Source organism: Dermochelys coriacea, chromosome 10 (genome assembly GCF_009764565.3).
Source record: "Dermochelys coriacea isolate rDerCor1 chromosome 10, rDerCor1.pri.v4, whole genome shotgun sequence".
In the NCBI taxonomy this organism is placed as follows: domain Eukaryota; kingdom Metazoa; phylum Chordata; order Testudines; family Dermochelyidae; genus Dermochelys; species Dermochelys coriacea.
In genome coordinates this window covers 63378835-63391596 of record NC_050077.1, presented here as the reverse complement: position 1 = coordinate 63391596, position 12762 = coordinate 63378835, and the positions used below count along the sequence as shown (strand labels likewise).

The 12762-nt window shown below is 42.6% G+C and overlaps 1 protein-coding gene across 1 annotated transcript in view; it reads right to left on the bottom strand.

Annotated features, from left to right (window-relative positions):
• LOC119862719 (tropomodulin-2) overlaps positions 1 to 12762 on the bottom strand; it is a 68493-nt gene that overhangs the window by 30067 nt on the left and 25664 nt on the right. The window contains exons 2-3 of the mRNA XM_038419920.2: positions 5701 to 5908; positions 1737 to 1893 (exon numbers count right to left, since the gene is read on the bottom strand). Of these exons, the coding sequence (XP_038275848.1) occupies positions 1737 to 1893; positions 5701 to 5826 (283 nt within the window). The 5' untranslated portion in view covers positions 5827 to 5908. The remainder of the gene's footprint in view (positions 1 to 1736; positions 1894 to 5700; positions 5909 to 12762) is intronic.

Sequence of the window (12762 nt, the reverse complement as noted above, 5' to 3'; positions counted from 1 at the left end):
GCCAGTGACTTCCTCCGGTTCAACAATTTGACTTGTTTTAAAATTTTAGCAGCTAGCATTTACTGCTTAATATTATTTTTATTTAATTTAAATAATTTTAATAGATTATGGTAAATGTATAGCTTAATTTAGGTTGCCATAATTTCAAATTATATTTTAAATAGGGTTATTTTTTAAAAGAAAAATATATTTAAATTAAAAATATGATTTTGGTTTTGTTTTTCTAAATCCATATACTGGCCTTATAAGAAGAATCATTAGTCAATAGTAGAAAGGAAATCTGTAACAGTTTAACATGATATTAACAGATTCTGCATAAGAGGTCACACAAGAGGAGGGGTTGGTAATAAATCCCTTCTCAGATAGACTGGTTTTTCCTTTCTAAACAATATGTTCCCAATTCTGACCTATTGAAGTCAATGGGATACTTACCATTGACTTCAATGAACTTAGAATCAGGCCTTATGTCATTAAAATTAAAAACTGGATAAGGTGCTAGAGAAGAAAATAGGAAAGACAATGTGCAATGATCTAAAACAATGCTTCAGTTAGAGAGATCTATGTGTCATCGCTCTTTGAAAAGATTTTTTTATGATGTCTGTTTTTAAAAAAGGAGGAAAATGAAATGTAGTAATAGTAACAACACTTAGCATATAAATAGCACTTTATATCTTCCAAGCACTTTTGTAAACAGTAATTAGGGACCAATCTTGGTCCTATTAAAGTCAATAATTTTGCCATTTACTTCCCTGGGGGTCAGAGTAGGTTGTTAATCATTTAGTCATTCAGTTGGCTGGGTATTTAAGCATATGGCTAACTTTAAGCATGCCGCATTGAAATAAATGGAACTACTTACATGCTCAGAGTTAGGCACATGCTGAAGTACCTTGCTGATAGGAGGTCTTAGGCAAGTGTTAATATTATTTTCAATGTACAGATGAGGAAAATGAGGCAGTGATGTTAAAGGGATGCAGTATATTTGAAATCTAGTCAGCTGTTTAAGGAGTGAATTTAAAAGTAGTTCCAAATGCCACTCCTGCCTAAGTCACCTTGCCAATGTTTGGGGTTTTACAATCACGCTTTCCTGTGTTTTAAAATGTTTTTCTCTCCTTTGTGGCTATAAACCCCTGTAAAAACAGGAGGAATGATGAAACTGAATGTGTGAATAGTGCTGTCAAATGTACAAAGAAAGCAACTGGAAAAATAATTGTTTGCTCTAATCTCTTTGCTTTACAGTGATCTTAGGTGATACTTATAGCAATAGCAGGTAACAATTATTCAGAAAGGAGTGTGATATTTGAGTTGACAGTGTCTAAATAAGGGTCTAATCCATAATAGTAATCTAGCACATGCTTAACTGTGAGCACATGACTAGACCCAGTGAAGTCAATGGGAGTGCTTAAGTGGTTTGCTGAATTGGGGGCACAGTGACCAGCACCTGGCTGGATTGGCACCTAAGTATATTCCCCAAGCCCACAGAGGTAGTTGCTATAAGAACTGGGATTAGATCTCCAGAGCTGTTGGCTCCTGGTCTTGTGAGCAGGACACTAGACCATAGATAAAACTAGTGTTTTATTAGGTTAGCTTTAAAAAGTATTTTTGGCTCTAAATTAAAAGCCTATGATTTGGCCTCCGTCCACCTCCCCCTGGTTAATTTCCCTGAGAGGCCCCACAGCTTGTAATTAATACGTTCAAATACTACGTTATTGTAGGCATTGGTGAGGGTGAACCATTACCTTTCTTCTCCCCTGTAAAGGGCACAAAGTCTTCCCTGTCTTTGTGTTCCAGTGCTTGCTTCTCCAAGTATGAAAGGAGTCGATCTCTGTCGAAAGGGCCTGTGGCAGCTTTACTGGTCTGGTCTTTTTGTCGGAAGCCCGCTGGCAGAAGTGCATTCTACCAAAATATATGAGATACAGAATCATAAAAATGTTGGTCTGGGAGGAACCTCAAGAAGTCCTCAAGTCTCATGACAGCATGATACTATTAAAACACAGACACCTGCGGCCAAATTTTCAGATTGCATAAATTGTCATAGCTCCACTGACATCATTTGAGCGATGCTGATTTACACTAGCTGAGAATCTGGTCCCTGATGAGGAAGCTTTCGGTATGTAGCATTACACAGAATCAGGGAATCACAGAAATGTAGGGCCGGAAGGGATCTCAAGAAGCTATCAAGTCCAGATCACTGCGCTGAGGCAGGACCAGCTAAACCTAGACCATCCCTGACAGGTGTTTGTCCAACCTGCTCTTAAAAACTTCCAGTGCTGGGGACACCACAACTTCCCTTGGACACCCGTTCCAGAGCTTAACTATCCTCATAGTTAGAAAGTTTTCCCTAATATCTAACTTAAATCTCCCTTGTTGCAGATCAAGCCCATTACTTTTTGTCCTATCTTCAGTGGACATAGAGAACAATTGATTACTGTTGTTTTTATAACAGCCCTTTACTTATAACAGCCCCAAAAGAAAACTCTTATAATTGAAAATCAGTCTTCTTTTTCTCAAGACTAAACATGCCCTGTTTTTTTAACCTTTCCTCATAGGTCAAGTTTTCTAAACCTTTTATCATTTTTGTTGCTCTCCTCTGGACTTTTGCCAACCTATCCATATCTTTTCTGAAGTGAGACACCCAGAATTGGACACAGTACTCCAGCTGAGGCCTCACCAATGCCAAGCAGAGTGGGACAATTACCTCCCATGTCCTACATACAACACTCCTGTTAATACACCTCAGAATATTAGCCCTTTTCACAACTGCATCACACTGTTGATACATATTCAATTTGTGATCCACTATAGCCCCGGATCCTTTTTAGCAGTACCATCTAGCCAGATAGTCACCATTTTGTAGTTGTGCCTTTAATTTTTCCTTCCTAATTGTCTTTATTGAATTTCATCATGTTGATTTCAGGCCAGTTCTCCAATTTGTCAAGGTTGTTCTGAATTCTTTTCTTGTCCCACAATGTGTTGTAATCACTCTCAGATTGGTGTCATCTGCACATTTTTTTTACAAGCATATGCTCCACTCCATTATCCAAGTATTAATGAAAATATTGAATAGTACCAGACCCAGGACTGACCACTGCAGGACCCCACTAGATACGCCTTCCCAGTTGGACAATAAACCATTGATGACTACTCTTTGAGTACAGTCTTTCAGCCATTTGTACACTCACCTTATAGTAATGTCACATAGACTGCATTTCCCTTGTTTGCTGATAAGAATGTCATGTCGGACTGCATCAAAGGCCTGACTGAAATCAAGATATATCACATCTATTGTTACCCCCTCTATCCACTGGCCCAGTAATCCTGTCAAAGAAGGAAATTAGCTTGGTTTGGCATGGTTTGTTCTTGGCAATTCTGTGCTGGCTATTCCTTATAAACCTATTATCCTATAGGTGCTCACAAACTGTAGAGAGAGTGATGCCATGTTTGTATAATGTTCTGAATTTAAACTCTGCTATAGGGTACTTTTTTTTAAGTGGAGCCATTTCTTTACCATAATATTCTTCAGTGGCAAATAATGTGCAGCAATGTATTGACTAGCTGTAACTATTAAAATTACATTCTCAAGTACTTTCAGACAAATATATCTGACCCCTTATTAACTGAGTTTTTTACAGTAGTGCAAAAGGACCAACTGAGACCCATTGTGCAAACTCTGTACAAATAGAGTAGTACAGTCCCTGACCTGAAAAGCTGATAGTCAAAATAAACAGGACAGGTGAAGGGTAGAGGAAAGAGTTAACTTCCCTCCCTTTCTAACTTTACCTACTCTTCTTGGTGTCTCTTTCTCTTTCTAATTCTCCCCTCTTTTTGTTGTTGTTGTTGTTTTCTATTTCCACTCCTCTTTCTCCATTCCCCGCACCCTTTTATCCCAGTACAGATGACTACAAGAGTCTAATATTCAGTAAATAAATTGAGTGTACAGAAAGCACTTGCTGGAAAATATGGTTGGTCACTGCCATTACTGGCTAATCTTCAGATAGAGCGCTAAGAAATTGGAAATTATTAACCTTTTTCTTCATCCTTATTTTCACTCCAGTGTGAACCAGATTTGGTCTGCTAGTTTAGGAAATAAAATCATTTCTACTGGCCAGGGAGCCGGGTTGACTGGATTGCTAGCAGTATGGAATGTCCTTGAATAATTTGTAGTGTCCTTGAAAGTACTTTCAAGTTTCATTCCATTCTATCTTATTCAACATCTTGGTACCAGTATTTTCTTTTGGTGAAAACTAGGAAACTGATAGCTAAATTCCTAGATCAATTTGAAAGCTTTGATATTATGCAAGCAACCACAGTGCAAACTTCTCAACAGCAGCCGTATCAGTGACCTCAGCCCCAGCTTTCTTTAAGTGAAAGGTAATCTTTTCTCCAGGTCACAGGTTTCTAAGCATACTGTGAATGTGGTCTGCAACACTACCATATTTTCTTAATGTAGAGCCCTAACGATATGGCTGATGTATAATTGAGTTGAGATGACTAGTGTTTGGCTCAGTTAAGTCTTGGCAAAGCAAATTTTCCCCACTTAAAAAAATTTGTAAGTGGGAAAATACAGAGTCAAAATATTTCAGAAGTTCAAAAGAATGTGATGTTCACAAACAAATGATGATGATTTGATTATAGCTGTGCCTAGAAGCCCCAACCAAAATAAAGCCTCATTAGGCTAGGCCAGGGGTCTCAAACTCAAATGACCACGAGGGCCACATGAGGACTAGTACATTGGCCCGAGGGCTGCACCACTGACCACCCCCCGCCTGCTACCCCAGCCCCGCTCCCACTCCACCCCTTCTGTGAGGCCCCGCCCCTGCCCTGCCTCTTCCCACCCCTTCCCTGCCCCCATTCCAACCCCTTCCCTGAAATCCCCACCCCAACTCTGCCCCCTCCCTGCCCCAGGGGGTGCAGGAGGGATGCAAGGTGAAGCAGGGGGCTCAGGGCAGGGAGTTTGGCTGCAGGAGGGGTTCGGGGGGCGGGTCCGGCCCGGTGCACACCAGGGGCAGGGCAGGCTGCCTGCCTGCCCTGGCTGCCTGCCTGCCCTGCCCTGCCCTGCCCCCGTGCCACTCCGGGAAGTGGCCAGGACCTGGGGGGGGAGGGGGAGGCACAGGGGTCTGTGTGTTGCCCTGGCCGCGCCTCCAGGTACCTCCTCCGAAGCTCCCATTGGCAGGGAACGGGGAACCACGGCCAATGGGAGCTTCGGGGGAGGTACCTGGAGGAGCGGCCAGGGCAACACACAGACCCCTATACCCCCCCTCCCCCAGGTCCCAGCCACTTCCTGGAGCGGCACGAGAGCAGGACAGGGAGGGAGCCTGCCCTGCCCCCGGTGTGTGCTAGGCCAGAGTCGCTCTAGGTAAATGCTGGGAGGGGCTGCAGGGAGCTGATGGGCCACAGAAAATAACCCTGCGGGACGCATGTTTGAGACCCCTGGGCTAGGCACTGTACAAACACATAGTAAGAGAATCTCTGTCCTGAAGAACTTACTGTCTAAATAGAGAAGGGATGGCACAAAGACTTGCCCAATGTCAGACAGCACATCAGTGGCAGAGCAGGGAATAAAGCCAAGGTCTCAGAGTTCCTAGTCTAGTGCCTTATCCTTTAGAACACGTGATCACCTCTATGGGCCTGGAATATAAGTAATCCTCAGTCTCTTTTACTTCATTTTGAAACATCAGTCCCATTTCTGTCCTGTTAACCTACCTCAGGGTCAAGGTCATCAAGAACATGTTCCAATTGTTTCAGCTCTTCCTCCGATAGTTTGCTGAGAATTTCATCTTCATTGATATTCTTATATTTTTCTAACTCCTTTCGGAATGGCAACGACATGGCTCCTGCAGCAAGGTGTCACTCAATGCTTTCCAGAGAAATTTCAACCATTCAGGAGGCAATCTTCTTGGTCTTCCACTCACTGTTAACAATAAGCAGCTGTCAGTGTCTCCTTTTACACTGGATACCTATAGCTCAGGGGATCCCATTTGTATTTGATTTATGGATTAATTTAAAAAAGGAAACATTTTCTCTGGCTCAGCGGTGTCGGGCTACATCGACACTTGAAGCTAAGGATATGTTTCCAGCTCAAGCAAACATTCGCACTGGCTCTCACCAAACTAGCATGCTAAACATAGTAGTGTAGCTGCGGGGTACCCAGGAGTATGTACCTATGGGGTCTGGGCAGGCTTGTACTCTGGATGGCTAGCCCACGCAGCCATTCACCACTGCCTGGGCTACCACAGCTACACTACTGTTTTTAGCACACTAGCTTGATGAGAGAGTGCAAATATATCTACTTGAGCTGGGAATCACACTCTAGCTCCAAATGTAGCCTAAGAGTGGGGACTGTACCATGCCAACCTATGCAGCAAGTATCCTAGCAACAGGAATTAATTTAGGACAGCCTATCTGCAGCTTCAAAAGGAAGCTTTGGGCATCACATAATCGAGAACCAAGATTATTCTTCACCTGGGAGATGAATTTGTTTTATGTGGCTTCTACAAAGAAGCATCTGTTATGTTCTCCTGAATAAAGGGAAAATATGGTGAGTGTCATGTTATAATGGTAAAAACTCATTTTCTTCTAACACCGAACAAGGAACTTTGTTAGAATAAGGGAAGCAATATTATCCCTAAAGCTACTCTGTCTCTTCTCAGCTTCATTGTAGAGTTTCTGTCTAGGACCTTTCCCATCACATTCTGCCTGGGTTCCTGACAGGTTTTAAGAAACAGTTCACATCTCCTCATGGTAACGTAATCAGCTTTCCGGCACACTGGTTTATAGTCTTATTTTAGACTTCTTTGCTGTCTTCATTACAAATTGTAACATTTTTCAGCAAAACAAGAAATCCCGCTGAGGGAAATTGCCAATTTTAATTTAAAACATCATTTCCAAATAATTTCACTGCATGTGCACCTCTAAACATTCAGACTGCGGGGACGAACACAGTAAGTCCTTAACATTTCATGAACCTCGTGTTTTTAAAACTCAACTTGTCGATTTTCAGTTGATTCTCAGCAGATCAATAACAAAAACAAGTAATTTATTATCATGTGGCCACAACTAATAAGATAATTCTCCTATGATTTGTATGTGGTGGCCCCCTGCCTCTGTTCATTCCCTTCTTTCTAGCACTGGTAGCATGGCTCGCAATACTGCGTAAAAGCTGAAGAGGGAGCAATCTTGCTCCTCAAAGCAGCAGTAAATGTATGAGGCATGAAACAGTTAGTGGCAGAGTCCAAAACATAATCCAGGGCTCCCAGATCCCTACCGTACCTATTAAAACTCCCAAACTGAAGTATATACGGTACTAGCTGTGCAGATTACAGCCGAGATTCTTGAATGCACAAAAATCAAAGTTATGGTCAGGCAACTGACATTTACTCATCAGATTTATAAAGATGAACCCTGTGGTCTTTATGCAATTTTACATGAGAATTTGCACAATGATTTTTGTGTGTGTGCAGTTACTACGAATGCATGTACAAAACAGACATTTGTATGAATGCATATTTAGGCATGTCACAATTTGTGTCCCCAAATGTAGTTAGTGCACATACAAATATAGGCGCACAAAGGTGCAGAGACTTCAGGAATTTAAATTTTTGCAATTTTGGACCATTAAGACATAAGAGAGTAATTTATCTGTATGGAAATATGATAGGGAAACTATAACATTGAATTTTCTGGACCAGGTCCTCATCTGTTGTAAACTGGCAAAACTCCATTGACTTGAAACCAATTTACACCAGCTGAGGGTCTGGTCCTTTATCTTTTATTCAGCCAAAATCCTAACCAAAGAGTTCACTTAATTATAATCATACTCTTACAATGTTTCTTCCACCTATAGTTTTAAACTAAAAACTAAATGAGAGAATTAGAACCAAAATAGAAAAGTACATGGCAGAAAAATAGACGAGTTCAATAAGCGTTTTCAATACATCTCTTTTGGCTATTGATCCAGTTTCTAAATAGAAGTCAATAGTCCACATGACAGAAAAGAATAATTTATATGATAGGTTACAGATTTGAAAATTCCAGAATTATATAAATATCACATGTTGGGTCTGGACTTTTTAAAAAAATAAAATAAAGGCAAATCTGTTAAAATATTAATAAAATTACCTTATCATCCTGCCACATGAAAGAGAACTTTTTCATTATACTCCACCTTCCATTGCAATATAACAATATCATAAAGTCGTTTCTGGCTTTAAGAGTACAACTAGACACATTTTTAGGGTTCTTTTAGGAGGTTTAGTAATCTTCTGACCTGTCACAAAGTTCTCAGAGTTGTAAAAATTCCTTTGTTATCAAAATCCTAATACACATGGTGAGTTTTAGAAAAGTTTATGCAAAAGTAGCAGCCAAAGAGGTTTACTGAAATCATTTGCTTTTTTTTTCTTTTGTTTTTGCTGCTGAATTCAGCATTACCTTTACAAAAGGCTAAGCAATTCACATTGTAACCAAAATCCCCTTTTAGATAATTAAAGCATTTGTGCCAAATATATTACATTTACACTGTTGAGTCAAATTCAGATGGAGTACAGCACTTCTGTACATAGATTGCAAGGAGCCTTCTAAAAGTTTCGTTGTTAAACTCATTAAACTCCTAGCACTCTAGGGATGAAAATTAATTGGGATGAAAAACTTCTTTAAGGAGATTACAGCTTTTTAAAACTGTATTTAGTGGTTTAAAGGCTGATTTCATTAGAGTTTAATCACATCCCTGGTAAAGACAGAGTTGTAATCCAAAGGTTGGAATATTTTATCAAATAGAGTTAAGGAAATGATTGCTTTGAGGAACAAAACCAGCTACAACTGCTGAGGTCCCAGTGCCTTTATCATTCTGAGTAGTAAATATTTGTACCTCAGAGTGGGCTGGATTGTGTGACCCTTATTCATTTTGGTGAAGATTTGGCATCTTCGTTGATATACTCTTGGCTGAGTCTAATTAAACCTCACCACTGCCTACCACCCATCAACACAACTCTCTGCAGTCCATCACCACATCTCCGCCTGTCCACCTCTCACCAGTGGAGGCCCTCCGTCCACCTCAGGATTGAGGTGCATTGGCAAGACAGTAGATGCTGTGATTGTCAGAGTCTATGTTCTAAGGGTAAATAGAACATAGTAGTCTTCAATATTATCAGTCTAGCACTTCTCACCAGCCTCGATTCAGCACTTCCTTAAATTCATCTCTATTAAAGATAGTACTTAAGCATGTACTTAACTTCATTGGGGCTTAAGCATATGGTTTAAAGTGCAGTTCTGAATAGAGATGCTTTCCTGAATCTGGGCCTGAACTGGCACATAATTTCACAGGGTTTTTTTAGATACTAAAAACATAACCTGTTGAACAATTCCTATTAGTATTTTAGTTTTTGTGGGTGTAGTTACATTTTCTTCAATTAACTCTGGAGTAATGTTATTTGTTTTACAAATAGAGAAACATATTCTCAGCTCTTAGATTAGAGAAGTTAACAAATATTGTAAATGTTTTGTAATAACTTTTCTAGTTTAAAAAATGGTGTGTAAAATTACTTTGGGATCTAACCCCCAAAATGTTTGTTTCTAGTGAAAACCTTTAATTCTATGTTCTAGTGAGTAATGATCATTTAACTGTATGTATTTTTTTCTATGTGCCTGACCCTCCTATCAAGGCAGTCATAGTTAATTATGCCAGGGAGAAAGGGAAGAATTCAGAGAGCTAGATTTGGCTTTTATTTTGACTGTATTGGTGAAAATCATTACTCACTCTAAGTAATGGTTGAAGCTAAATTTTCAGCACTGCATGCAGCTCATTTCCTGATTAGCTATCTAAATTATGGAGATGCAAGAGACTGTTGTATAGAAACTTGTCCCATTTTTTCATTTTATTTAGTTCCAAAAGATTATTAGTTTGAAAAAAAACAGACATAGGAGATGACTATTTTAAGTGCTTTATAACTAAAAATTAACAACATGTGGAATCAGGGTGGGGACCCCGCTCTGCAGGACGCAAGGGAGATAGACGTGCCCCTGTATGCTATACGCTTCTGTTCTGATCTGTTCTGTTTTATAGTAACTCCTCGATTAACATTGTAGTTATGTTCCTGAAAAATGCTATTTTAAGCGAAACGATGTTAAGCGAATCCAATTTCCCCATAAGAATTAATGTAAATAGCGGGGGTTAGGTTACAGGGAAATTTTTTTTCCCCAGACAAAAAACTATATATACACACACACACATATATGTACACAGTGTACGTTTTAAACAAACAATTTAATACTGTACACTGCAAATTATTGTGAAGCTTGGTTGAGGTGGAGGAGTCAGAGGGTGGGATATTTCCCAGGGGATGCCTTACTGCTAAATGATGAACTAGCACTCGGCTGAGCCCTCAAGGGTTAAGGCGTTGTTGTTAATGTAACCTCACACTCTACAAGGCAGCAGGAATGGAGGGAGGAGACCCAGCAAGGCAGAGAGAGACAGAGACACACACCATGCGTGCGTGTATGTGTGTGGCCGTGGTTCCAGTGGGAGCAGCACTAGGGGTGAGGGCAGCGTGCGAAGCCCCCTGGCTGCCTCTATGCATAGGAGCCGGAGGGGGGACATGCCACTGAGGCACAGCATACGCGAAGCAGGGCAAGCCCCGGACCCCGCTCCCTGGAGGAAGCTCGAGGGCCAGATTAAAACATCTGAAGGGCCAGATGCGACCTCTGGGCCGTAGTTTGCCCACCTCTGTGCTAATAGGTCTGGCAGGCTGGAAGTTTTTTCACTTTTAAGTTACTTAGATTCCCTCTGGAGGAAGACTCACCAGGCTGCAGCAGCTAGCTGTGGGAAGCCTGCAGGAAGGGTCAAACAGGGATAGGGAAGGGTGGACCACTAAGACCCAGGGGTGCCCCAAATTTTCGGGTGCCCTATGCAACTGCATATGCTGCATATGCCTAAGGGTGGCCCTGAGTGTGTGTGTGAGAGAGAGAGAGGGAGGGAGAGACAGAGACACACACTGTGTGTGTGTGTGTGTGTGTGTGTGTGTGAGAGAGAGAGAGAGAGAGAAAGAGAGAGACGCGCATGCCCCTTTAAGTACACTGACCCACATTAAGTACATTGCCTTTTTAAATAAATCAGCAGCTGTTGCCAGGAAGCTCCCTCCATCTTGAGCCCTCTAGTGTGGTGTCCCCCCCCACCTGCTGCAGGAGCAGAAGCAGGGGGACACCCTGACATTAGCACCCCTCTTCCTCCACCCCCCACTCCGCACAGCAAGCAGGAGGCTCAGGGGAGCAACTCCAAGGCAGAGGGCAGGAGCAGCACATGGCGGGGCGGGGGGAGGGGCAGCTGAACTGCCTGGCAATTGATAGCCTGCTGGATGGCTGCCACACAGGGAATTTCGGGGAGCAGATGCGGTGCTGCTGGTCCATCCTGGTTCCAAACCCCCACCAGCTGGCTCCCATGGGCTGCTCTTCCTGCAAGCAGCTGACAAAGCCGGCGGCTGCCAAACAACGTTATAAGGTTGCATTGTGCAACTTTAAACGAGCATGTTCTCTAAGGGCATGGCTACACTGCAGATGTACAGCACCGGGAGTAAAAGCAGCCCTCGGAGACCGCAGCAGGAAAAGCGCTGCCGTGTGTTCACACTGTCAGCTGCAAGCGCAGTGGCATAGCCACATTTGTGGCACTTGCAGTGGCATTGGGAATGGTGCATTATGGGCAACTATCCCATCCCACAGAGCACCTCTTCCCATTCTGGCGCTGTGGCTTGTGGGAAGGGGGAGACGGGGCATTCTGGGTCCTGTCCCAATGCCCCGTGATGCATCGCTTCTCTTCCCAGCAATCCCTGTGCTTCTGTCCACATTTGGCGCCATCTTTCAACAGTTTTGTACTGCACACTCTGTCTTCCCTTTCGGTCTGGAATGGATCCTGAACTTGTGAGGAATATGCAGACGGGTCTCGCCAACACATCACAAATTGCAGTCGGGTTACTCCTTAAGCTACAAAGTGATGGTGAAGAGTCCGACGATGATGTCGACTCGCATAATGCATATGACATGAGATTGCTTGTGGCATTCATGGACATGCTCACCACAGTGGAACATCGCTTTTGGGCTCGGGAAACAAGCACTGAGTGGTGGGATCACATCATCATGCAAGTCTGGGATGTCAAGCAGTAGCTGCAGAACTTTTGGATGAGGAAAGCCACTTTCATGGGACTATGTGTAGCTCACCCCCAACCTGCGGCGCAAGGATACGAGATTGAGAGCTGCCCTGCTGGTGGAGAAGCATGTGGCTATTGCAATCTGGAAGCTGGCAACTCCAGACAGTTACCGATCGGTTGCTAACCAGTTTGGAGTGGGAAAGTCAACCGCTGGAATCGTGTTGATGCAAGTTTGCAGGGCCATTAATCGCCATTAATGTGACTCTGGACAATGTGCATGACATTGTGGCTGGTTTTGCACAAATGGTTTTCCCTAACTGTGGAGGGGCGATCGATGGGACACATATTCCAATTCTGGCACCAGACCACCTAGCCTCCGAGTACATAAATCGGAAGGGGTATTTCTCGATGGTTCTCCAAGTGCTTGTCCATTACTGCGGGCATTTCATGGACATGAACGCAGGCTGGTCTGGAAAGGTGCATGACACATGCATATTTCAGAACACAGGCCTGTTCAGGAAGCTGCAAGCCAGGACTTTCTTCCCAGACCAGATGATCACTATGGGGGAAGTCAAAATACCCCTTGTTATCCTTGGAGACCCCACTTACCCTTTGATGCTGTGGCTCATGAAAC